The 27029-nt window shown below is 37.8% G+C and overlaps 1 protein-coding gene across 19 annotated transcripts in view; it reads left to right on the top strand.

Annotated features, from left to right (window-relative positions):
• ARPP21 (cAMP regulated phosphoprotein 21) overlaps positions 1-27029 on the top strand; it is a 146116-nt gene that overhangs the window by 15578 nt on the left and 103509 nt on the right. For 17 of the 19 annotated variants that reach the window (XM_055709724.1, XM_055709722.1, XM_055709737.1 and 14 more), the window contains exons 2-5: positions 22949-23117; positions 24818-25023; positions 25852-25893; positions 26822-26911. In XM_055709724.1, the coding sequence (XP_055565699.1) occupies positions 24856-25023; positions 25852-25893; positions 26822-26911 (300 nt within the window). In that variant the 5' untranslated portion in view covers positions 22949-23117; positions 24818-24855. The remainder of the gene's footprint in view (positions 1-22948; positions 23118-24817; positions 25024-25851; positions 25894-26821; positions 26912-27029) is intronic. The other 2 variants (XM_055709719.1, XM_055709720.1) reach the window with 1 other exon arrangement.

Below are 27029 nucleotides of genomic sequence, written 5' to 3'. Positions count from 1 at the left end.
GGAATAGCTACAAATTCAAATGCTACAGATAGTATCAGTCGGTGAGCTGTATGCCATACCAATACCCTCACAAAACCCAGCTTTCCCCAAAAATGCGCTTTCCAAAAAGCAAATGGGTATGTTGTGAGCAAGTAACACAAAACACTTTCAAGAGGGGAATGGTCTACTATGATGCAGTAACTCAGAGAAAGGTATTAGAGCAATAGAAATCCCTATTGTTTATTATTCCTCACATTTTCCAGCACTGAATTTCCCTTCCTCATGCTCAGCTTTAAGAAGCATGGATATCCCTTGGGAAGGAGAACAGGCAGCCAGCCATCTCTCATCAGCGTGAAACTTTTAAACAAAGATTAATTTGAGGATTGAACAGAGGAAGAAAACGAAGGAATGGTGGTGTTGTGGTGGGGTTTTTTGTTGTTTTTTTTTTTTTTTTTTAATGCGCTTTCAGCACCATTTGCGCTCCCCAATGAAAAGTAAGCTGTCCAACAACTAACTGCAGTGATCCAAAGTACATCTGTACAACATGGTGGTGGTTGTACCACATGGTAGACAGTGAGGATAAAACCTGTGGTATAAATGAATATTCCCAGCAAGGCTTTGAAAAGCACTGGCAGTGAATTGTAACTTGGGTAACAAAAGCAGACTAGAAGTTAAATTGAGCTGATTGTCCTTACAGATTGCCTTCTTCAGTTTGCACAGATACTCTGTAGTGTGCTTTAATGGGTGTACAGCTGAGGTACTCAAGCCTCAAGATACCCCAGAGAAATACTCCTCCTGTGTAAATGAAATAAAAAAAGATGGTGTGAGCAGTGTAGGCACTGCTGATCAGGCTAGTAGAAGGAAAATGAAGAACAGCAGTCCACTTTCAATGCTGTGTTTGTAAATAACGAAAACGCCATCACGTCTGTATTTAGATGCTGATATGACTGCCTGTTTTTCCCTGTGTTTGTCAGTGTTACAGTGCAGCCTTGCATGCTGCTTACTTCTGTTCATTACTCTTAGGAGATGAATCTGAGCCATTATTATAAATTACTTGTAAGTGCTATTTCAGTTTAATTAGATTTATAGCAGAATGGATCATGTAGACAGAATTTTGCATAAACAAAAGCATTTCTCTTGCACTTTCACTTTTTTACCTACCATGTTATAGTAGTAGTTCCTAAAACGGTTTGATCTAGAGGCTACATAATTGTAATGTGCTTCAGGAGATCGTACAAAAGAAGCATGGAAGGTTTTTTTCTGATCATTAATGCTGCTGTTAGAAGTGCTGAGCTTCTAGGTTTCTTGTCACATGCCCTGTATCTTCATGTATAAACAAAAAGTATTTGTAAATATGCTTACTGTTCATTAGTGGCTCCTTTTCATACATGCATGTTCACTACCTGCCACAAGAGTGTCTGGGTTTAAAGGGGGCACTGTAGGATGGAAGGCACTGGAGAACTGTAGTGAGGTGCATGTTGGTCTCTTGTCCAAGTAGCAAGCAATAGGACAAGAGGGAATGGCCTCAAGTTATGCCAGGGGAGTTCAGATTGGATATTAGCAAACACTTCTTCACTGAAATGGAACAGGCTGCCCAGGGAAGTGGTTGAATCACCATTCCTGCAGATATTTGATAGACCTGTAGATGTAGCACTTAGGGACATGGTTTAGCGGTGGACTTGGCAGTGCTGGGTTAACGGTTGGACTTGAGGATCTTAAAGGTCTTTTCTAACCTAAACAATTCTATGTACCTGGGGAAAAGGATGCTGGTTACCCTTCTAGATCTTGTTTTGACCAATTTCACTGCTCATTTAACCTCTGTATTCCTCAGTGTCTCCTCACCTGGAAGGAAATGCTCACTTTTTGTGCTTATTCCCGCAGTGTGTTGTTTCTCCTTAATTAGTGATTGTGGCATTTCAGCATCTTTTATAATAAAGAGGCACTATAGGAGTATACATTTTGCCTCTGTTGGCAGATACAATCAAATTATGGTACTTTCACAAGTTAGTTCAGTCACAGTTATTACTTCTGGGTATGCCTTCAATCCACAGTGAATATGAAGATGCTCACTTCCCTGTTGCTGCTGTTACTCTCCACTGTCACTGTTGGGTATTACTGCCTTTATTTAGTAATTCTTTTCCAGACAAATCATGCAATAACAGGTTTCTGGCAGTTTTAGCAAGTGACAATGTTGAAGAATTTGCACAGTTACAAGATAAACAGAATTTGAAAGACAAGTCACCATGTGGTGTGGTTTGTGTTGTTTTTTTTTTAAAAAAAAGAGCGTCACAACCATGTTAAAGTTTAAGATTTTTAGTACCTGAGGCAAAGCTCAAATGAATAGATAGGTTTCTTTCAACTGGTTTATTTTGTATTCTATGTGTAGAAATATGTGCTTATGTATAGCAGGTATTCAGGGTTAGCCCTTGCCAGGATAGTTTTTCAAACAATGTGTTGGTTTGTTGTTTTTTTAAAAAAACCTGATGATATGTACAAGTAAAAAGAATGCATCCACAAATGACAGATTTGTGTTGCGTGTAGCTTTCGCTGAAGTAGGTAGTTTATTATTTTGCAGGTCAATAGACAAAACATTTTGAGGGGGAAGCTTTTGAAAAAGTTACAAAGTAGAATTGACCTGTTTTGTTACAGGCATGTGAATTTCCCTCTTGTGCCTTTATCTTTGTGTAGAGTGTTTATAAAAGGTCTTCCCCCTTTAATAAACAATAATTATTTATATTTCCCTGTGCTAAGTTCCATTCAATGTTTCAAAAATACTAGTTTTCCTGATAGAGCTGTGATTCTAAAATAATTGCAATTTTAAATGAATCCTTTATTTATGTGGTTTATTGTTAGAATTTAAATGTTTTTCTAAACAGCTTTTTAAGTGTGTTATGATAATATATGATATTGTAATGATTGCATAGGTATACAATAGAATTTAATTGCCTTTTACATCTCTGTTTGGACTTTATCTTGAGACACTTACTTTGCATTAGAATCTGTTATTTCTCACTTGACAGGGTTTTTCTGGAGGGAGGCTGGCATACAGAAGTGTCTTAAAGCCAGACCCTGTCTGGTTTGCTGTGCTCTGTGTGTGTGAGAGGTCCTGGCTTTTACCTTTAAAACTTCCACTGACTTCTGTGGCATCACAGTTTCACACTTGGATGTGGCCTGGACGTGACTGAAGTTTGTGTACTGAGACAACCAATTCTTCGTGTCACTGGCTTATACACTGCTTAAATCTGTGGCTTTTGGGTGATAACATAATTTTTCTTTTTTCTTCTTAAAGCACATAATCATTCGCTTATAACTGCTCCGTGCCATTAGCTTTAGGCTTTTTTGCAGTCTTTCTCCTTGCCGCTGTAGGTTCACTGTGAGGAGCAGTTTTGACTGCTGTGCAGCAGGTACCCAGAGGCTGCATCCCCTGTTTCCCTGCTTGTCCAAGGAGATACCAGCCATGGATGAGTGGCTTGGACAAGTGTGTTAATTGCTCTTCCAGTTTTGTTCTCAACATAAAAGAAGGGTTTGATTTAAAACAGGAGTTATACTTCTTTCCAGCTGCCATGGAGCATCGTGCCTCTCCTGGTCTCCAAGTTTTTTTCTAACTACTGGAAATTTTAGTTTTCTGCTTGCTGGAGCTAGCTGCAGCCAGCTTTTTTCTTTTTGTTTTTAGTAACACCCTGTTTCTCTGCCCTTAAGTTCCTTTGTGTTTTTTGATATTTCTGATACTGTGAGATTATCAGTTTCCTACACCTCTGTGAACCAGGGAACACCCCTATGCCTGTTCTGTCTTGCTTGTCTGTTCCAGAGAAGCTTCCCTGTTATAGAGAGTTCTTTGTTCACTTCTTTAATAGTTTCTTATGTTGTCAAAAATCTGTAATGTGTTTTAAATTTTACAAAAACCAGATGGCTAGAGGCATAAATTCCAAAGCCAGTTTTGGTAATAAAATAAGCCTGTGGCAGCAGTAAAACATTAATGTATTTAGCATTAATTTGCTCTTTGAGAGGTAAGATTGCCTGATAAAACCTTTTATATTGGCCAGTATAGCCAAAAGACAATGCTTTCCTGCTATGGTGAAGTATAGATTGAGTTACAGGATGTTGTGTTGGTTTTCTGATTGTCTGATGAGAATGTATATTCATCATCTAAACAGATAAAGGTACACTTGCATTCAGTAAACTTGTCCATAGTGTGTCAGAAGCATAGTCTTCCGTGTGTGTCACTATTTAGCCTGCATGTGTATTTCTTTAGGACTTAATGCTCCAAAAAACTTAGGTCTGATCTACTAAAACAGTTGTGAATGTTTTATTGTTAAATTATGTGCGTGTCAGTGGTTACAGGACGTCACTACCCATTTGTCCCCAGTAGGATGATACTCAGCTGACATTAGCTTCCACAGAACCATGTGAAAATAAATACGACTCCAGTCATTGTTCAGTGACTTGTTTTGCCTTGTTTTTCTCATGCCCAGATTTCTTGTATGTATAGATGATATATATATGATGCTCAGCTGTGCTTCACTGCAACTACATTTTTGCATTCACTGTGATCGTGAGCATTAAAATAGTGTGAAGATAGAAGGAAGGAATAAAAATTATTAGGTTAACTTTAACCAGGTAAACTAATGGCATTTCTGGTTCTGAAAAAAATCACATTTACACATCGGTTACATACATGTGTAATGTGGCGTTTGCCAAAAAAGAGAAAACAAAAAATCAATATAGTAATATCACTTTTCATTTTAAAAAGAGGGGCCCCGGTCAGCTTCTTTTGTTCCTTTATTTTATAAATATAGTCAAAGATTCTGAAGTATCAAATAAATATTCAGTGCTTTCACCGAACTGGAGCAGTAAGAAGTGTCCACAGCCGTGCATTTCAGGAGAGAAAGGGGTCTGTGAGTTTTATGGTGCATCCTTGAGATCAGACTTCCCCAAGAGACAGTCCATATATGAAAAGCAAATTGAGTCTCTTTGTTTCCTATAGAATCTCCTAAAGGACCAAGAAGACAAAATTGTGGTAGTTTTAAGTTTTTTTTTTTTTACCATGGCCAGTTTACATCTGGAACCAATAATCTATAATATAGGAGCAAACCCAGAAACAATGAAAGCAAGCTCCAACCTGAGATACTCTCCTGGGAGGTAATTTTGAATCTGGAACGTAGTCAGAGAAGTGCTTGGCAGAGGAACTAAAGACCATTGAAAGAAGTTTTATGTTGTGTCTCTTGAAACAGAAATAAATTTAATGTACTTAAATTATCCCTTCAGACCTCAGGCTTTATATTACTATGTAATTATTTTCTTTTATTTTTTTGTTTTCCCTTCCTCCCCACCCCCCGTCTGAATTGTAAGAGATTCTAACTAGGTATATGAAATTCATTCTTGTACAGTACTGGTTCACATACTTGGATTGCTACAAATATTTAGCATAGTAAGTCAACAAGCCTTACTCCATAAGAGATTATAAAAACTGAAGAAGCGGATGTAAAAGAAAATTATTTGGGTGTTTTTACTTTCAGAGAATGTGAAAAAAAAATGTTTAAATGCCTTTTCATGTTTTGGTTAGTTTTGTGAGGTTGCTCATGCAAATGTTTGGACTTAAATGAGAAGAGCTTTGATTTCAGTGGAAAGCAGCAGAGTATTTTCAGCATAGAGGAAGGTAAGCTGATCTTGAGGCCCCTGATAGGGTGTATAATACACGGGTGGAATTACAGCCAGCAACCACATAAGGCTGTGGTGTGGGGAGGTTGAACAGTAGCTTTGCCAATCACAACTTCAGCTGAAATATTGTTAATTCTGCTGTGGCCAGAAGTCAGTGCAGTCTGATATCAGAATCAATTGCTACAAGGTATTATATGTTTGCATATTGAGAAAATCACTGACACTGAAATTGAGACAGGTTTCTCCTTATTGCATTTGAACCTTTGGCAACCCCCAAAAAAGTGGCTATGCAGAAGTTAAATAACCTGAGAGATCTTTCTTACAGTACAGAGGATAATAGTAAGACATCTGATAATGAAGGGAAGTGAAAGAATGTCCTCCAGAGGAGGTCTTCTAGTAGTGTGTGCCCTACCAGCAGCATGCAAGCCATCTTACGGTGTTCTGTGAACAGTGCTTGGATAGCTACGTGTCCTGTACTTCTAAAAATATGGGAACTGCCTCTCTTAATTATTTCTGTTTGGTCTGAGACTTCATGCTTCAGAAGTTTTTTTGTATTGAAAAGCCCTCTGAGGAGGAGAGAAGTCTTACAAATTATTTTAAAATACTGATTCTAGCCTCCCTAATTGAATAACTGTAAGAGTTATGTTTTACATGAGTGTCTAGATTTTATGGCCAAGATCAAAGGCTTATTAAACTCTTCTCTTTTTAGAACCACATGCTGAAAAAAGGGTCAGTTACATTGAACAGGCATAGGTGGGAGGCAGACAGAGAAATAAAGACAGAGATACATGTTCATGCAGCCAAACAGAGCATGGGAGGCAGATGTGTTTGCAGCATCAGTGGTGGTGGTTGTTTTGTTGTTTTTTTTCCCCCAGGAACATAAGGCACATTGTTTCTGACAGTGAGTGAGAAGCATTCATTGGTAAATGCTATGTCTTCAAATTTGTACCTTTATTATGATAAAGATTAATTGGTTTGTAGAAAGTTATAGGAGTGAGAATACCTTTGAAACTCTTGTTTTGTGTTTTCTTTCCTGGTTTTCTTCTCTGCTCAGTAACCTTTTTGATAATCTTTGTTCTGTATATCATAAGATGAGAAGAGTATTTTTAGGCAGCCATGTAAATTGAAAACTGACATGTCCCATTTATGCACATGCAATGTACTGAAATGTTAGATACTTCGTTTCTTAGGCTGTCTGAAGTATGAAAATGATTATATGCCAGAGCCTCCAGAACGATAATCTTGTCATGCTCTGGTTGTAGTCAGAACGCAAGAGGTGCAGAATTTTTGGGTAGAAGGCAAGATAGCCAAGAATCAGGTCAATCTTGATAAGTATTAAAACTTCTTATCGTGGCACCCCAGTCAAGTGTGCTTTGGGCAGTGTAGAGCAGAATTGCACATGGTAGACGGAATATTTACAAGTTCTGGGCTTTTCCTTCATGTTGGTTTTAGAACCATCATTGAAAAGATCCATCGTTGACTTTCTTCTGACGTAGCTATCCTTTCTTTGATTTTTATAAAACTGGTGACAAGCCACTTGCAGGGAAGGAAGCTTGATTCTGTAAATATGTGCGTCTAGGTGGGTAAATATTTTGGGGTATGTTTTTTGTTTCTAAAAGTCGAATTTTTATTGGTCAACACAAGTATGTTTGAGAGAGTTGTGGGGTTTGGTGGACTAGTATGACTAGGACAGGTATCGTTCAGTTGGCACTTGAAATCCTGCCTTGTTTCATTCTGAGCTTTTGAGCAACTGGTATGTTTGCGGGAGGCTGGTTAGTCTGTCTCAGTATTTTTCTACTCTATCAGTGCCTTGGCATTTTGATTTTTGTGAGGTCTAAATGTTTCCCAGAACAAAGGTTTCCAAGAAAGGAGGAAGAGCCTTTGTTGAACCCGACAATTGAAGTTTGGGCAGTTCAATGAGGCAATGTCTTTTAGGAGACCATTAATCTTTCAAATTCTAACCTTTGGTTGTATAACAAAAAAATGCAACACTAGGCATAAAGTAACCTGCCAGCAATTACATTTGGCAGCCTTTGCACCTGTCTTTGGCCGTAGTCATATACAAATGTAAAGAGCCTTAGACCTTTTATTCTTAGATCTCCACTTAGGCTAGAGGCAGGCTAAAACTTTTCTGGATTTAAGGTGGTAATGATGTGGATAAGGATTGGGAAAAATCCGATGAAGGAAAAAAAAAAAAAAAAAGCAGTACATTCCCTCTCTATTCTTTGTTCTTCAGAGACACTTCTGAATGAAAATTAGGTCAGTCTTAGCCTTTTGTAGCTTTGAAATTTGAGGTTCCAGAAGGCAGTAGTGTGTTTGGATATATTTGTAGGACAAAAGAGACAAGGGAAGACTCTCCAGTGGCTAGAATTTTCTGCTCTTTAATAAGTATTCTGTGTCTAAATGTGTGGGAAACACAGGGTTGTGGGGAGGGGAACTGCAAAGCTTATATATGTAACACAAAGCTCTCTGAGCAAGAGATGGTGGGGTTTTGGGGGCTTTACTGTTTGTTTGTTTGTTTGTTTTAGAATGATTGCCAAAGCTAGACATGCTAATGATTACTATTTAGAAATGTTGTAGTAGTACTTAAAGTGTTGGTCAGTTCCCACTGATGTAACTGTTGTGCAGTCTCCCAGGCTTTGTCTGTACTGAGAAGATGAAAAGGGGATGGGAGAGTAATAAACATGCAACCTGCATAAACAACATATACCAGCAAATGTCACAAGAGTTACAAGACAATGTTTTCTCACGTGGGTTATGAAGATAGGTTAGGCCATAGACCTCGGATGTCTCTCCTGGGGACAAGGAGAAAAGGAACATTGCTGCCCTTTAGATTGAATTTGTCCATCTTCAGAACTCATTGTCACCTAGTATTATTTTTGGTATCATATTATTGTAGACTGAAGAATTTCCCTTTGACGAGAGAAGATCTTAGTATGACTTGTTAATGGAAAATGTAAGGTCTTTAAGTTGACTGAGAGACGTAGGTCTTTTCTTGGCTGGGTGCATTGTAACTGGGAACATGATAAAGGGGATCTGACTGTGTTGGTGTCAATGTGCACTGGAGTTGCCATAGCAAAGTAATATATACAAGGGATAGTGGATTTGCCTGCACAGTGGTGTAAAAATGTAGTATTGTAAGTACTGGTTTTCCTAACACTTGGCACCGTCAGCTCTATTTAAATACCAAATTCACCATGGACTTAAATAATTAGAATACATAGAATAATGTTCCTCTTCCTTTTTTGTGCCCTGTTTCCCTGTATCTTTTCCTCCCTCATTTTTGAAATGAACAAGGAGATTAAGTACCAACCTCTATTAGTACAACGTTGCAGTTGAGAACGAAATTGTCAGGATGGCTGCTTATGGTTCCCACAACAATCATAACTAGACTAAATTGCACATATGTATTAAGACATAAAACCTAGAATATAGCAATATGGAATATTCTTTATAACACATTATGCATGCCGTGGGAGCCATCACTTTGAAAATCTTGACTTCTGTGTTTTTAAAATCTCTTTTGACATGCAACATTAATGTATTTTTTCCTTTTGCATGTAATTTTTTTTTTCCTGTGCCCACTGGTGATGAAAATCGGGTCATGAATGTGATCTTGGTACCCCTATGAACTCTGCCTAGCAACCAGTCCTTCTCCTTCATTTAATGTTTTGGCAATGAAAACTAATACAAGGAGAAATAAATAACAGCGTGCAGTGAAATGAGAAGTATAAAACAGTGAGCTCCCATTAATGGCTGCATTATATCTCTGTAAGTTCCAAATGATCTCTGATAAATGTTTTTAGAAAAAACAGATTGAAATATTACTTTCTTGGCTTACAAATACAAATAAAGGGATACTTAAATTTCACTTCTATTTTGCCGACTGGTAAGAGTTGTACCATTTTGCAATCTAGCCAGCCTTTGGTTCATGTGCTCTGCAGTACGATTAACAGTTCCCTTGCTGAGGCTGCACCATGTAGATGTTGGGGGCTTACTAAAACCCTGAACTGGGCAGAAGTAAACTCACAGTGATTGCTGAAGCTAACTAAAATCACCAGGCTTCTATGGCAGCATAGCAAGCCTTGCTCTCTTCACTAGTCCAGTGGTGGGATTCCTGGGCTGTTTTTGTCTCCTTTTAGCCTGTTTCCAGTCTCATCCTTGCTTTACCCTGTTAGATTTGGTTCTGATGTTTGGGTGTTTTAGCTGTCAGCCAAATGAAGACTTTTCTTATGTCACTTACAGGGACAGGAAGATTGACCTGAAACTGGTCGTGCAAGGGTCTGATTATTTCTGTTCGTTTGAAGATAGCTTCTTTTTCAGAGTCAGCATTACTATCATGCTTCAGGCTTTCTACCATCATCCTCTTCTTGTGACTTCCATTGAAATCAAGAGGAGTTCGTATGGAGCAGCAGGATAGTTTGTAATCAACAGCAGGGTATTGCATGTACAATGATCTTGTTTAATTTAGTATAATTGGAGTTGAAGTGCAGAAATCCTGTTGTATCTTATTATGATAAGGAGCTGGAATTTTCATAAGGGTGTGTGATCTTTTGGTGTCCAACTTCTCTTGGAAGTTAATGAATGTTTGAGTCTTTATTGTCCTACAGTTTGAGCAACTGCAGTTTAACATTGATTAACAGAATGCTGATAGGACGTTTACAGTTTTAATAGGGATTTGCTTTTGTCCCTAAACATACATTCCATGTTCTTGTCTCGTTTTGGTTGGCAGACTTGTTTCCTCTATTATGGTAGCTCTGAGCAGGTCCTATCAAAATGTGGAGGATGCTGGATAAACACACAGATTAAAAAGTATTTCCCTCATCAAATAGGATGCAATCCATTTCATTTTGTAATTTTAGTTAAAATGACAAAATAGACTTTAAAAGCATGGTGTTATCTGAAATATTTGAAAAGCAGGCACCGCTTTTCATGCTTTCACAGGTGTTATCTTTGCAGCTGCTGATAATCTTGCATTGGTGTTGTTGGAAGATGTACTGTGAGACAGTGGCTCTGACAGCCACAACTTCCAGACTCCTTGCTGGAGTCAAGATGAAGGTGACTGATAGTATATGACCATAAGAATATTTGGTTTTATTAACAGCGAGGTCCGAACTTGTATGTTGGTTTTCTATGAGCTGGCTAGCTAACCCAACAGGTCTCTTCAAGAGAACCAAGATTCAGAACAGGGATAGAAAGAAGACAGAAATATTACTGTTCTTTGATGGTTTATCTATTTAGTTGTCTCTGATTCAAAAAGTATCCCTTAGATGTAACGCTTTATTGAAATCATAGGCTTGAGGTGGTTCAGATCCCCATGCATGCAGGAGTTTCTGATTATCAGGGCTTTTCTGGCACAATTCTCAGCTTGAAACAAACCTAGCTTTGCTGGTGAGTTTAGTTGAGCCTGAAATGTGTCAGACTGCATGGTGCAGTTACACGAGTTGCTGGTAGGCCTGTTCTTAGTTCTTCCTAAATCATGGAAATTTCCTAAAGAGAAGTTACTTGGATACTCAGAGGACAACCTATACTGTGCCCACAAGTTTTCAGATTCATGACAACTATGTATTTGCTTAAAAGTAAATTACAGCACTGAACTTACTGCTAGATACTTTATTTTATTTTGAGGTATGCAACAGTTCTATTAACTTTCCTGTTGCGCTTTTAGGGGAAGAAAATTAATGATTGTCAGGTTATTCTGTGTACATTGTACATGCACGTGAAAGCCCATGCTCATCAGTATGAGCTGTGACAAGTCACTAATGCAACACAGAAGCCTAGGCAATAGCAAAAGGAAAAAACTGCGGCCCAGTTAATTCTGTTCAGCAAAAAGAAATCCAGCTGGCATTCTGGAAGTTTTAATTTTAAGGAGAAGATAGAGATACAAGTATTTTAACTGAAATATTTTGGAAAATAAGTAAACTCTTTAAAGCAGCTGAAGGTAGTTTCAAATATATTTTGTTATGAAATTAGTTTTTCAAGTCCTCCCTTAAGTTTGTTTTAAGATATTACCATAACTTTTATGGTCAGTTGATTACTCATTTAGCCACAAAGAGGAATTTCTTAAGAAAAAGTTTTGATATTTTAGAGTGAAATTTTTTTCATTTCTATAATGTGATGAAAGATTTCACTCAATCTTATGGATTTTTTGGAAGGTCATGCATTATTGAAAGTCCAGTGATTCTCCAGTAGAGTTGCTAGTGTGTGATTATATTTGGATTTGTTCCTGCTGGTTTTCTGCTAAAACTTGGAGTATCTGTAAGTTTGCAAAAGTCCCTGGCCGTGTTAACCACATTTTGAAATAGAGCATATTTACTAGGGATTTTGTGGAGGTTTTTATTTCTTGGGTTTGTTTTGTTTAAATTAATTCTTATAAAGCAAATTTCTTAATTGTTTTGTGTGATTTTGAGATACTGTAGTACTTATACCATTTGTGGAATAGTTAATTTTCTTTATTTTTTTTGTATGAAACTGTGATTTTTCCCTCTTTCTCTGTTCTCAGTGTTTCAAATCATACAGTAGGTACAGTTTTTAAATCAGTATTTCATCAGAAGATTTGTTTTGCTGTATCACATCATAAATTAAGCAAAACGTACAGTAAGCTAGTTTTACTACTTTACTACTGTCTTTTGCTGTAAGTTCATAGGCAGGTAATATTTAATGTCAGAAGAAAAGAAAAGGGCATAAATTCTTGCCATTGCACTTTGACATGTTACAATAAAACATGCAAAGGATAAGGTCTATTTTATTAGGAAGGGTGATTTGCAAGAAGGATCACAATTCCTCAGAACTGCCATGGTTATTGACTTGCCCTTTCTCATAGTTGTGTCATGTTTCATCAGCCTTTAAAAATCTTGAAGGTATCACAATAAATCCTGAGGCTCCAATAGGGAGCATTACATATTAAGAAGTATTGACCAAACTGACTTTGTGTTTTACACGAGGTGATGGTTTCAGTTCTTGGAAGGGGAAGGTCAGCCTAGACTCAAAATGACTGAATAGGTGAAAACTACGTTCTTCACAGGTGGACTTCTTTAAATGTGTAGAGGGACAAAAAAAAAAAAAAAAAAAAAGTCACTGGACACTGGATTACATGGTTGAATACCACTAATATTCATAGCCAGCTGATACGAATTTTTTTAAAAAAGAATTTAGGGCAACTGCAGCTCCAAAGTATTCACTAAATTCTGAAATCTTAGAGGAATCTTCTTGAAATAAAAGCCTTTTGTTTTCCAAAGGCTGTTAAATGAAGGCCCCATTTAAACAGTCATTTAAGGTCCAGTCTGGGACGCAAGCCTGGAAATACATCTTTACTTTAAAGAATCTGTAGCTTAGAGCTGTCTCTGATATATATCAGTTTGTCATAGCCAGCAAAGTTCTACCACCTCCATTTTTCTTCTTCAAATTTCATAAAATATATTCTTCTCAACCATTCCAGTGTTGTGCTTTATAATCGTATTTCTGTTTACTCTCTGATACTGAGCACGGCAATGAAAAAAATGTGATGATATGGCCATTCTGCGATGGAAATCAAATCTATTACAGGCTATAGAAATTCAGTCCCACACTTCTCTCCTGTAATTTAAATCTCAGTATTTTTGGATCATTGATGTAGTTAGTGGTTTCTAGTGCCAAGTAAGACAGATTGTTTCACAGCAGGTAAACACTATTTTGGATATTATAAAAGTTTTCTTAAAATCATGTTTGAACTTGTGGAGACTTCAATCTGTGTAACAAGATTTAAAGTACTCAAAAAAAACCCCAACCAAAACCACCACACCACCTTCACTTTTTCTGATTGTTTTTTGTATGTCCTTTTTGAGTAAATATTTTTTTTCTAGTTTAGATTTAATAGCACATATTCCTTGGAGATATTGGCATGAATATTTGATTTCTGCTGTGTGTTCATTGCTCTCTTTTATTAGTTTGTGTTTCATGAAGCTTTCTGGCTTGGCATGTGTGGAGTGACCAATTAAATTTTTAACAAAATTGCTTAGCTCTCTCTCATACATGTTATAATTTCTTCCCTGAAAAACACAAACAGATATCAAACTGCTTTTCCTGCCTTTTCTTTTGCTCACAAGATCACATGGAGCCTGGAATTACCCACTGGAAAAGGCAAACATAATGCAGAAACCCCAGGATTTCTGGCAAGGTATTTTCAGAAGCCAAAGCTGAAGATCCATGAACCGATGCTGCCAGTTCTGTCAACCCATGTTTCTGCCTTTTCTCTCTTGACTATTGCAAAAGCTTTTAAAGAGGATTTCTTCCTCTCACCATTACGGTGACAGTATAAGACACCTGATTGGTGTTTTATAGTAGGATTTTTTTGTTTCTTCAGGAATTGATTGCAATGTGTAGTATGTTGTAGTGATGCTGCTAATGAGGCAACGTGATGTGTATCAGTACCTGTCTTAAGGTGGATTTTAAAACAGGGGGAGAATCTCTAACAATATTTTTAGAGGTGTCAAGGGAATTGTCAAAAGATAGGAACGTTGATTTCCCTGTTATTTCTACAAGTGAGTATGAGCTGAGGATATCTGGCACTGAAGTGAACAGGGCATTGTGCAGAAATGTGTAATGGTTTTGTTGGATTTTCTAACATGCATTTAATCATTAGGCATTTTAACTTCTAATTTACACTTACAATTGGCATTTTTCTTAATTTTCTTTTGAGACCATGGCAATATAGACCATTGAGTGCAATCCATGGCATGCTTAAGGCTTCTCTTTGTAATGTGTGGTGTTTACCACTTAACTCCGTTGCCTGAGACTGGCCAAAATGGGACCAGCTAAATGGGATTACTGTATTTACATAAAATACAAATATTAATAGATTAAAATGTACATTTTGTGTATTTCTATATATTTATGTTTTATATAACTATATAGATAGTCATATATATTATATGTGTTTATAATTTCCCTGTAGTATTAGGACAGTAAGATAACATCTCTGCCTTAATTTTCTTTTTCTTCAGAGGGACTTTAAACAATGAGAGAAAGGGGGATGTGGATCTGGTGGGAAAAAGTAATCATTCTTAGGAGAGTCAAAGTTAAAAATAGGGAACATCTTCAGATTTGATTGAAAATTGCCAAAATCTTGACTATACCCCTTGCAAGATTTTAGGGAGAATGGTGGTGTCTAGCAAAGTTAGCTTACTTGATGGGATTTTATTTGCATGAACTGTTCTCACTGGATGTTGCTCTCCCAAATCTACTAAAGATCAAGTAAGCCATCTACCAAAAGCCATCAACTAAGCATTTGTATTCCAATATGTTTTCTGATAAACACAATCGAGAAGAAGCAATGGCAGCATTCCTATGTTGATAAATGAGTAAAACAATATATTAAAAAATCATACAATAATCTTGTACTAGAAACTCTCAAAGGGTCTAGCCTTTGTTAGAAGAGACTTGAACGATAACTATACAAATTAGTTGGAATATGAGCTTGGAAAATCTACTTTAAAACAAGCTTGATTTCAATGGTCTTTGACTATGGAGAGTATAATTGCACGGTTTCTGAGCAGCAGAGTTAATGTCTTGTAGTGTGTGATATGATGTTGGGTTTTTTTTTTGTTGTTGGTTCCATGGGTTTTTTTGTTTATTTTTCTTGGGTTTTAATCTCATATAGAATTATAGGGGGTTTTTTGTTTGGTTGTTTTCTTGAAAGAAGACTTTCTTTAGCTTCAGGTGAATTTTGTTTTGGAAAGTGATATTAGGACAAACAGGAATAGCTACTACATTTAATTCTAGTAATCAGAAGAGACTTTTGGAAGGAATTGATGTTTGTGTTTTTTTTCTTTCAGTTCTTATGTGAAAGCTTTTTGCTGTTTTGCAGTCAGTGTTTGCTAAGGCAATTCTAGTTATTAGGCGGAGGACTTTCATCAGCATAGTGCTGCTTTGCTGTTAGCAATTATTTTCTATCTGGGTTCGCCAATTAAGCTAGTGCTAGTGAAAATGCACCTAATTTGTCAAGAAATGGTAGGATGACATATAGGGCCCACTATATAAATTGGGAAAGAAAAAAAAAAATCAGGGAAAGTCTATTTGAAATTCAGGAACTTGGACTGTTCCTGCAGCATTTTCATTCTGGTTATGCCTCCATTCACTGGTGATGTTTGAAGAAGTGTAAAGCAATTGGTCATAAGTTATGGGCCATCCATGTCCTGAATATCAGTTTTTTAAAAATTTTAGTACTGTACAAAATTATGTTCTTTGTTTTATTTAGGGTTTTGGGTTGTGTTTGTTTGTTTGTTTGAGTGTTGTGGGTTGTGTTTTGGTTTTTTGGGTTTTTTTGTTGTTATTTGGGTTTATGCCCCTCCTTGGACTCAGCTGATTTGAGTTTGGCACTTGGTTTATTAGTGCGTGAGGCATGACAGCTTAGCTGGCCACTCATTTGTAACCTGCAATCTGCTTAGACTGAATTCTTCAAAGGCATGTATGCTCAAAATGTAGGTGTGTGATGTTTAGATTTTCTAAACAAGTCCTTAAGCTTTAGGAGGAACTGAGTAAATAAATAGGTTAATTTAATTTTATAGTTCCTGCATGTAAAGCAAAATGGACTTAATCCATGGTTACCTGAGAACAGCAATATTAAAGAGAAGGCATCAAAGTAAGAAAGAGTAGTGACAGCTTGACTTGAAGAAACAAAAAATGTTTCAAGAACTTCTGCATTAAACTATATACATTAATTTTAATTTGAACAAAATATATGTAAGCTATATATTAATCCAGATTTCATTATGGTGTACCACAAAGGGCTTTAATTATCTCACCTAGACTGTACTGCGTATCTGTAGTCCCACCACTTCAATCTGTGGCAGCTCCCAGGCTCTGCAGTAGCTCTGATTGCCCTCAGCACTGCCAAGACCCCTCTGTGGGGAACCTGAGCTCATTTGTGCTGCATTGTTGATCAGTGTTTCATATTGGAAAGACAGTATTCCTTCTGGGATATCCTTATGATATTCATTGTCTTTAAACTGGCTTTTAGTGTTTGTGAAAACAGAGCTCCTCTAGTGCATTCACCACTGTGCATCAATGGGTGGAGAAATATCTGACTCCGAGTGCGGTCCTGGCGGAGGAAGAGTGTGAAAGAGATGTAAGGAAATGTGGAAGCAGATTGTCAATTGATAAAAATTAGACTAGATGTAGATAGCAGTGGAAGCAGTGTATACCTGTTTAACTGGCAATTAAAAGGAATTGGCTTCTTTAAACCTAACAGCAAATAATGAGGCAATGTACAGTTATTTCTCACAGAAAAAGAGAAATATTGAGAAATCAGGAAAGCTATTTAAAAATAGAGAACTATTGGCACAAGAAGAAAAAAGTACAAAGTATTTGATGCATACAGTGGGGTAATGGAGAAGGTGTCTGGCAAGGCAGTGAGGTTCTTGAACGTCCTTGCAGTAAAATTACTAGAGCATCCTCCCTAGACCCTCTCTAACCTTAAAGCTCTCTGTCTTTCAAGGGGAATTTGTGATACAATTATTTCTGATAGCTGAGAAACAGATCTGATTATCTGGGAAGATGAGTTTCAGTCCCCCTTTCCCTTTGAGTTGTGTTTTTGCCTATGTTGGCTCTTCTTTTCATTACGGGATATGAGGAAAATTACTTCTGTGTAGTGGAAGGAGACTGGGAGCCACTGTGTCTCTGTGTTTGGAGTCATGGGAGCTTTCCACCAGGTGTAGTTTTCCACACCTAACGGTGCGACCAGTTAGTTTAATGACTTTGATTTTAGGGAAGTTTGTCAGGTTTATGCCTGGGAATGAGATACAATTTGGTGCATGTGTTTGAAGTGCAGGAGGCAGTGCTGAAGGCTGGACTAAAGCAAACGACTCATTCCAAGGCTGCTGATTTGTACATCTGATAGCTTGTTAAAAGATTGGGTGTTACTTAGTTCCTGGTAAACTTGTATGATTGATGTTTATTAGTCAGATCACTCAAAGCCTCATATCTTTTCATGCTGATCCTGGATGACTTCAAATGGTCATCATGACAGATAAAAGAACATTGGGGGTTTTTTGAGCCTTTTCTTAAGTATTAAAACAAAGCAGGCTCTCCCTATAAGCCATCTATATTTACTTTCCTGGATAAAGTTTCTAGCTTTGCAGAAGTGTGACAAGCTAGAGGGAACATCATCATCATTATTATTTGGCTGAAAGTGATGATATTTATGTGAGGTCTTCTGACAGGGAGTTAAAGTGGAAAACATTAGTGACAATCTATTAGGAACAAGAGCATCCCTTTGAAGAAAGGGATCAGGTGTAAACCACAAAAGATTGCTTTGTTTCTGGGGTTTTTTTTGGTTATTAATCCCTGCTTTGATTTGTAAATACTGGGTTTCACGTGCAGGTTGGAAGGAAAGCCAGTGCTATTCCAAGATAGCCTTCAGCTGTGATGCTGCTCCTGATATCATCTAGTTGCCTCTTTCAAAAGACGACTGGTTGTTGTGTAGGATCTGAGATCCGATCCAATATGTTTCAATCCACCCTGTTTTCATCAAATTTGACACCGTTGCTGCTGATGGTTGTTTGCTGGCCTGCTTAAGGTGGGTCAGTGGCCTCTGCACTGCTGCTTGTACACAGATGCTTATGTTTCTGTAACTCCTGGAAAAAAAAAAAAATGTGTCTGCTGACAGTCTGTCTCTGTTAAAGTGCCAACAGTAAATAAGTCTAAATAACCTTTTACCCACAAAGGTCTGTGGCACATAGGAGCAGAAAAATGTGGGCAATAACTGTTTTTTGCAAACATCTGTTTTTGTAGTGATGATGGAGAGGGGACAAAGTAAAGACAAGAGGAGGTGGGAAATAAAATTAAGGCTTCAAGCATTTCCTTTAAAAATACTTTTTTTGCTCTTTTTTCCTAAGGTTTAGTCTTCAGTCTTTTAACAACCAGTGAGTTTGTAGGATTCTGTGTATTTCACAGCCTTAATTTTAATTTTATTTTAAAAGTTTTTTTCATACTAAAGCACTTTGGTGTGAGAGCTGGCATGGATGATTATTCTGCTGTGCTAATACGCAGCAGCAAACTTTAGCTTCCAAGTACGTACATGTATTTCTGTGGGAAATGTAGGAAAACAGTGAGAAGGAACACGCAGTACCAGCTGTCTAATGGTGTAGGTCCTGAAGACTAGGACTGACAACTGAGTAGTAGTGTGTTTAAACTCAAACTCCAGGATTTATTTTACTTAGCTTTTGTGGGGTTTATGGGTTTGGGTTTGTTTGTTTGTTTGATTTTGCTGGGGTTTTTTTTTTTTTTTTTGAACAACGTTTTATATTCTGAAGATTTTCTTTGAAGCCACTGTAGAGAGTTGAAGCTTTTGCTTTCAATGTGAAGTCTGAGATCGTCATATATTACTTGATGATAGGAACTGGAATATTTATGTAGATGTCAACTAATTGGAAACTAATGCTTTAAGCCATGAGAATTTGGCAGCATTGAGGGTTATGTATGCTGATAATTTTAAGATAATGCCATAGTTTATTTCCAATGGTTTCCTGGAATCTGATGCATTAGTTAGCAATAATGAGTCAAAGCTATCTCTATATGTATGGATGAGGTATATATTGCGTAGTGGAAATCATGACTGACATCTCTGCTTCCAGTTCATGGGCTTGTACCTGCAAGCCATTCATGCAAGTGGAGAATCATTATGGGATGAGAAGGATCCTGACCTGTAGGTACTGCTAAGATCAGCCAGTTTTCAGTTACAGGAGCCGTTCAGGGTCAAATGATTTTACTTCTATGTTTCGCAGCTTTATTTGGAGAAAAAAAAATATAATTGGGTTTCACTCTGGAAGTGTTCAGTCCTGCCTTCTGCTGCTGCTTGCTCTTGGTTAAAAGTATGCTGTTTGATCTTAAAGCCTGCTCATCTCCTTTCCTGAGAGAGGACATGTTGATACCTACTGGGAGCATAAGGATCTCAAAATTCCTGCTTCAGTATGTGATACCTTTGAGACCATCCAAACATTTCCAGGTACATAATACTGAAAGGGCTGGCTCACCTGTGGTGGGCTCTTAGGGTTTTTTTCAGATGTCTCTCTTTAATTTGGGTTGATGGTCGGCTATCAGATGTTCATTGAGAGGGTTGTCTTAATGGCTTTGCTCATTTTTCTGTTCTGTTCTTTTTTGACAGCTCTTCTTCTGGGTATGTTTTTTTAAAATTCTTGAATTAAGTGTATTCCTTCCCACACACTTCTCTTGGAATTTATATGGTATGTGTTGTATGAACGTATATGACCCTATGTGCCTTCTTCCATCCCTTTCTTGGAGCTCTGGCAATAGCTGCTCAAGCTTGGTAGTACCCTCAGTTTCTAAAGTGAAAACCCTGTTACTAGAGAAAGCAATTTCAGAAGAAAATAGCATTTCCATCCCACAGTGTATGCTGATCAGCTGGTGCTTATAAATTCTGTATAAAGAGATTATGTTTCGATTAAAATGGGTCTACAAATGGCTTGGTGGGCACCTGTATTTTCTGTTGCATTGTGGTATGCAATACTTAGTTTGGTTTAAGGAATTAGAGGCTGAAATTTTGCCACAAGCTCCTGTAGACCGCTTCTAGGATCCCCACACCCCTATGAAATTTTGCCGCTTGCAAATGAAGACGGTGGCTTTCGCCTAGCAACAAGCTTTGCGGTTTCTACCTGAGGATCAAAAACACAAGTGCATTTGTTCAGTCTTTTGCGTCACCTCGGTACTGAAGGTTTTGACAGTCAAATCATTGCTGACATTTCTGTTGATGTGCAAGAAAGGGAATAATCCAGTGTGGTTTTTTGATAGCAGTGCTGTCACTGTAGGACTGACAATAGTAAAAAGTGCATTTGTCGCTGAATAACTAGATATCCTGGAAATGCTTGAGAAAGAGGTGTATTTTCAATCAAAACGCCTCATGCTTAGTGGCTATTTTCTGACTATTTTCTGACTGATTCCTTTTTGGTATTTATACTCTCCCTGAAGTATTTTTACAAAAACCTGATTCCTTCTGAAAACCCACCCAAACAACTAAAAGTGTATCTTACGTATTGTAGTATGTAAATGATTAGTCATCACTTGTAAATTGCCTAATGGAGGAGGAGGAGGAAATTTATATTGAGGGAAGTTTGATTGAGACTCCTGTATGTGTCTTGGTTCTTCTTGCCTTTTTTCCCCCCCACAGAAGATAATTATGAAGGATTTTTTTCAAAAAAACATCCTAAGAAACATTGTCATTGCAGGTTTAAAAAAAGGGTAGCTGCAGATTGTAAGCTTATTTTTTACTTGCTCATGTTTTCTTGGGGAAATTTATGTGGTGGTTTTGTTGTTTAAATGTAAGATTGTATGGTCTTCTCATGCATTGCCAATGAAAAATGATGTTGGCATCAGAGATCTTAAGTGTAACAATATGGGGAACTCAGTTTATGAAGAAATATGTCTTTGGTAAAATGTGATAAGATTACGTTAAGCACCTGTGGCACAAGACCAGAAATGCTGTTTATTGGAGTCTTGGCAGGTGCCTTCACTTGCTGGATATGATACCCTTTGGTTGGTTGGTTTGTTGTCCGTTTTTTGTTTTGCTCTGTTTGTTTGCCTTATGAATAGTTAATTCCACAGCGCATGGTAACATTGAAGAGTCCTGAAATAATTTGCCTCCTGATTTTGGTACGGTTATCTGTTTCCTGGTTGGTTTTGGAGGGTTTTGATTGCAGTGGTCTATCCCCTGGCTGGCTGTTTTCCAGGTGAAACTGTATTGCACTGTATTTCCCTGGGTTTTTTAGTTTGTGGTTGGTTTTGTTTGATTATTATTTTTTTTCTTCCTCCTCTCTTTCGGAATTGTGAGGGAAAAGGTTAATGGAAGATGGTTATGAGGAAAGGTTTTTTCAGTCTGGTTTATTCAGTCGTTTCTCTCTGAGTATTTCCTCCGTGAAATACATTTGCATGTGCTTGAGTGCTTAGGCATAATTTTCCGTATTGTTCCTCCGCTCCCATCACAATCCTCTGTTTGTCAATGAGATAACATTTCTGAAAATATCCTGCAAGAAATACCAAAAAGCAAGTTAGAGGACGTACTTTGTGTTACTCAGTGCAAATTTTTAAGTGGTTTGAGGAAAAGAAATATTTTTATGTATATAAATTTGCAGGGTGGCAGTGGTAGTTCATAGAGCTGCCTGCTGATCTGCCCTGTGTGCTTGAGCCCCTGGAGAGGGCAGGGCTTGATTTTTGTGAAAGGCTAAGTTCCATTTCTGGCACATGAAATTCAGCTTTCTTAACGTGGTGATTTCCAGTGTGCTGTCACGTACTGTACAGCAAATGCAACCATGTTCAATTTATATTGTGCCTCAGAAACAAAGCATCTAATATTAGAGTAAGATGATTTTCAGGCTGGTCCTCCCCCACCCGCCCAAGTGGAATGATACATATTTCCTCCTGTTTGCTGTTTTTGTGTATTTGCACTAATTGCTTCAACTGTGATTCACGCGCAAGCCTTGAGAAGAGGTGCCTGCTGTATCAAGACAGTTCGGCACATGGCCGTGGCTTGTAAATCGGTCCGGTTCATCCAAAAATACTCCTTTTCCTTCAGATCAGCTATTCAGCTGGCAAAGACAATCCTGATGAACAGCATAAATTGCATGGCTGAGGTGACTCTCTCAGGTTTATTTTCCAAACCGTAACCTGGAGATCACTCACACGGTGCCTAGAAAGAAAGTGTTTTTGGTTTGGTTTTGGTTTTTTTTTTCCTGGTGCCGTTGTTCAGGGAACAGGATTTCATCCTCCTTCTTCTCCCATTCTTGATCATTTAAACTTTTGTTCAGCTTATTAAATTAACATCTTGATTCACTCCCTTGGAAAAGCAGGTCACTTTCTAAAAGCACCCACCTAGCTTCTTTTTCAATAGCGTTTGACTATTGAAATTTTAATTGGAGCAGAAGCCGTAGTTCAAAAGCAGGCAAGTCCTTTTTCCTCACGGCCTCATTGATTTCTGTTGAAGCAAACAGATGAGCTTACATATAAATATGTATATATGCTTTTTTAAATGAAAAGTGCCGAAATTCACTAAAAAAGGTTAAATTTGAAGTGAGTAATCTTCAGTGCATAATGCAATTGTTAATTTTAGCTCCTTGCGTAGGAGCTGTTATGACTTGAACAGCCGGCTCAAGCCTTCATTAGAGAAGAAGCAGTCGGTTTTGAGACAGGTGGAGCTGGATCAAGCTGTGAAAGTGATTTGCTTGAAGCTGGTCATTAGTGTTAGAAATGTGGTCCTGTGTATTGCATCCTTACCTTGTACCATGATCATTATCATTGTTATTATTTACTTTTCGTCTTTTTCCAGGTTGACTATGATTCGTCAAACTCTCTGAAGGACCAGCATGGAGATTGGCATTCTGAACTGTTAATGGGGACATGGGACTCACGTTGTCATTGATCATTTGTGTGGACTTAACCAGCGAAGAGCAACAGAAGACGTTAGAAAGACAGTGGGAATTATAGCAGTTTTTCAGGTAAATGGCTTCTTTGGTGCAGCTGATAAACCATGAGTGTAAATGTTTTTGTGAACACTGTGTAAGCACGGAGGTGAGCTGCGAGGTAATATCCCATGAAGAACTTGTGCATGCATGTCCATCTCTCGATGAAAAACCTTAACAAATTAAGGGTTATTTAACAGACCAGTTTCAGGTCTTGCCATTCATCATGTTTTGCATTTTTAGCAAAGTGGTTCCAGTTTCAGGGGTAACCTCAGAATAGCCAGTACTGCGGGACTTCCTGGGGAGGGCGGTGGGAGGATGGAGAACAGCTCAAAGCTTGAGTTGGCCGATTGGGAGATCATTTGTGAAATTCCTTTTCCAGTCAGTTTGTTTGTGAACCGTGTAGCCTCGTTTCTTGTGAAAGCCATAATCTTCCCCAAACAAGAAGATTATGTAGGAAAGGTTTTGTTGTTTTATTTGCTTACAGTGTCAAAACAAAAGCAATTATTGGAAAAAAATAAGTTCTTAAAACTCGGTATGTCTTATTTTTTCACTTATACCTTAAAAAGCTGAAGGTAAGCGATATCAGATCTGTCGAATGTTAATTACAAGCTGTAAAAAGAAACACGGCAAAGTGTGATTTTGTTTAATAGCCAGTGTTTCATTGTTGAGAAGTGGCAGGGTATTGCAAAAGACCGCTTCTGAAATAACTCTCTCAACTGCAGTTGTTTTTCCTGAAGATACTTCTTAAACCAAATGGATGGGGAAAGAAAAGTTAAATTATTCATGAGTCTCATTTGACAATTGATCAGTGGGGGAGGTTTCAAGAGGGAGTTGAGGGTAGAGAGAGAGAAAGAGAGATAAAATAATAATAGGCTTTAACTTTGAAAAGCCTTTAAAGCTTCTGTACAACAACCCATTGTGAGCTGAGAATAAATGCAGTTCAGTTAAGATATCTTCATTAGAAATACCTGCCAAGGGCTTCCTGTAGGATTTTCATAGTGCTGGAGAGTGACATGGGGTTTGGGAAGAGGCTTACAATTTTAATAATGGAGCTGTCAGTTTGATGCCTGAAAATGTTGACCCTGAAAGCTTTATTGCCAAATTTAGATTTCATATTTATGTTGAATTATTACCTCTTCAAAAAAAAAAAAAAAAATTTAAACTGGTAGTGAGCTCCATGGTCTTCTGCAATGTACAAAATGCATGGTTGAGCACTAAAAACAGTGCTCTTCCTCATGTTTCATTTTTATTTCTGTTTGTTGCTTGGCTATTCTATTTTATTAAAAAAAAAAAAAAAAAAAGGAGGGGGGAAAAAAGATATAGAGGAGGGGAGCACTGAGATGCCAGAGACCTGGAGGTCTGAATGGGTCTTTCCTGGCTGGTGCCACTGAGCTCTGTAGCGGAGAATCCCTCACTGTCCCTGTCTGTACCTGGGCAGTCCTGGGGCTGGGCTGGGAGGGTCTCCACCAAGACTGTTTAGATTGGAGTTCTGCTTCTTTAACCTGATGCAGTTCTACCGTTATCCAGTAGATTCAGTATATCTTCATATATATACGATTCAGTACGTATCTTCAACTGGGGCATACATAGCTTTCTGCTCCTGAGCTGCATATTTTCATTTGTTTATCAAAGGGAATGAATTTACTTACTTAGGCATTAAAAAAAATAAAATAAAAATTCACCCCCAGTGTTTTTTTTGTGTGTGTTTGTGTCGTGATATCTTGACCTTTCAGGTCACCAAATCTTGTTATTTTAATTTCTGTCTGGAAGAATGTCTGAGCAAGGTAAATTGAACCAGGAGACAGCAGAGGAAGCTGTGAAAGAGCAGGAGAATGCCATCTCTGAAACGAACCCAGACAACTGTATCCTTAATAAATCTGAAAGCTCGGAAGTAGAGGAGAAGGAGGAGAAGCTGAGTGATGCCAAGACAGAGCTGCAGGTAAGATAGGAATGGTGAATGAGTGCGTTAAATATCAGTGTGTTATCGTCGCCTTTCCATTTCTGTGATCTCTTTCATTGCCTATTCTTCCCATTTTCCTCTCATTATTTTGAGACTGCTTATCTTTTGTTGAATTTTTGTTTATCTATTTTTATTTTGAGTCCTTTTATCTCCCTATAAAATAAATCGTGTTATTTGTTATACCTTTCGAGCTCTTTAGGCTGCTGCGTTATTTAATTTTTCTGAGAATTTCTAGACTTCTGTGTTAAAGCTTGGTGAAATACTTGACTGTTTTCCCTCTTTGGGGATTTAGAAAGCTACCTTGATGTCATGAATTTGCAGGTATACTAATGAATAATTACTTGATATGTGGTTTGGTTTGTAGGTGTTACTGCCAACAAAAAGTTGTTATGCAAAGCCTAAGAAGGTAATTTGATAAGAAGACTTTATCAGCTGAGGGGTTTTTAATCCTTTTTGCTCAATCAAATATAAAAATAAAGTGGGAGACTACAATTTAAGAGGAATTTGGAGGGGGGGAGCATTTACTGAAGTGTGCGTTTTCTTACATTTTTATTATATGCAAAAATACAGACCACTTTGCAGCGTGTTTTTATTGTTTATACCTGTTCCTGTAATGAATAAATTGAGCAGAGATGCTTCTTGGTTTTCCTTGCTTTCCAGACTGGGTTTGGGGAAGTTGTTTTTGCAGTGACCAACCGATTAAAGTACCATTTAGGAGTGATTTAGTCTTTTTATTTATTGGTAATGCTCTTGTCATGCACACTTTCCACTGAAGGGATAACTGCTTCTCTTTTTTGCTACACTCAGAAACGAGGTGCAAATCAGAACCAGCAGAAAAAGAGATCCAAGGTAAGGGTCCATCTCTGTTTATTTGGAATTGCATGCCATGGTGTAGGATAAAGAATTTCAATCAAATGTGTGTCTGCAATTGAAATGATGGCCTTTCATCACTTGGTGTGGTGGTTGGGGTTTTTTTGTTGGTTTTGTTGGTTTTAGTTCGCCCCACCCCACCCCATAATCTAGTTGCACAAAGGCAGAGGACTTCCTCTGAATAAAATGTGTCAGGCTCCCCCTTATTTATCCAACATACTTTTATGCTTCTGGGCTCTCTGTGCACTTGTGCTTTATAGTGTGCATGCTTCTGTGCACCACTGGGGAAGGAAAAAGCTCATTCCTTTTGCTTTAGTAATTAACATTTTTGTTTGGATTTTATTTTAATGGACTAATCTTGACATAAAGAAGCAGGGACTGACTAGCTCCCTAAGGGGGAGGAAAGGAGCTTTTAGGAACAAAAATACTCTGAAAACCTTATTTTAATTTTCCAAGTGCAGATCCGTAAAACTTGCAGGTTTTTAATTGTCTCTGTTCCTTGGTTATGATACTACTAGAAGCAGAGGGGGGGGGGGATACCCAAAACAAACAAAAAAAACCCAACCCCAACCAAAAAACAAATGAGAGAAGGAACCTTTGAGTTTAACTTTGTTAAATTACCTTCAATATTGGATTATCCATTTTTTGCTGTTAGGATTTTTGGTGGAAGTGAGTGAACTGTAGCAGAAATCATTAAAAGCAAAAAGAAACCTGCCACCTAACTCTGTGTGGCAAACAACTGGTTGCTTAGAATCCTTTTCTATCTGCATTAAAGGCAGATACAGTTTTGCTGGCTGGGTGGGTAGTAGTTACTTTGGATGCTTAGGGACAGCTGATGTGTGCAGCTTCTGTGACTTGGGGTCAGTAGTAGTGTTCTCTGTTTTGTTTTTTTCTCTCTCTTATTCAGTCAGGAGCTAAAGGAAAACTCGTCCGGAGTCTTGCTGTATGCGAAGAGTCATCCCCTCGCCCAGGAGCAGAAAATCTTCATGATAATCAGGTACACTTGCAATCATTGCTGTTATCTGCATGGTTGACCTCCATCTCCAGTTGCATGATTATGTTACTTAATTGGGCACTTAACAATGTCTTTCTTGGGGGAAAAATTACATCCGACA

Source organism: Falco cherrug, chromosome 4, assembly GCF_023634085.1.
Source record: "Falco cherrug isolate bFalChe1 chromosome 4, bFalChe1.pri, whole genome shotgun sequence".
In the NCBI taxonomy this organism is placed as follows: domain Eukaryota; kingdom Metazoa; phylum Chordata; class Aves; order Falconiformes; family Falconidae; genus Falco; species Falco cherrug.
Note: the sequence above shows the minus strand (reverse complement) of the source record. Positions and strands in the feature narration are given on the sequence as shown.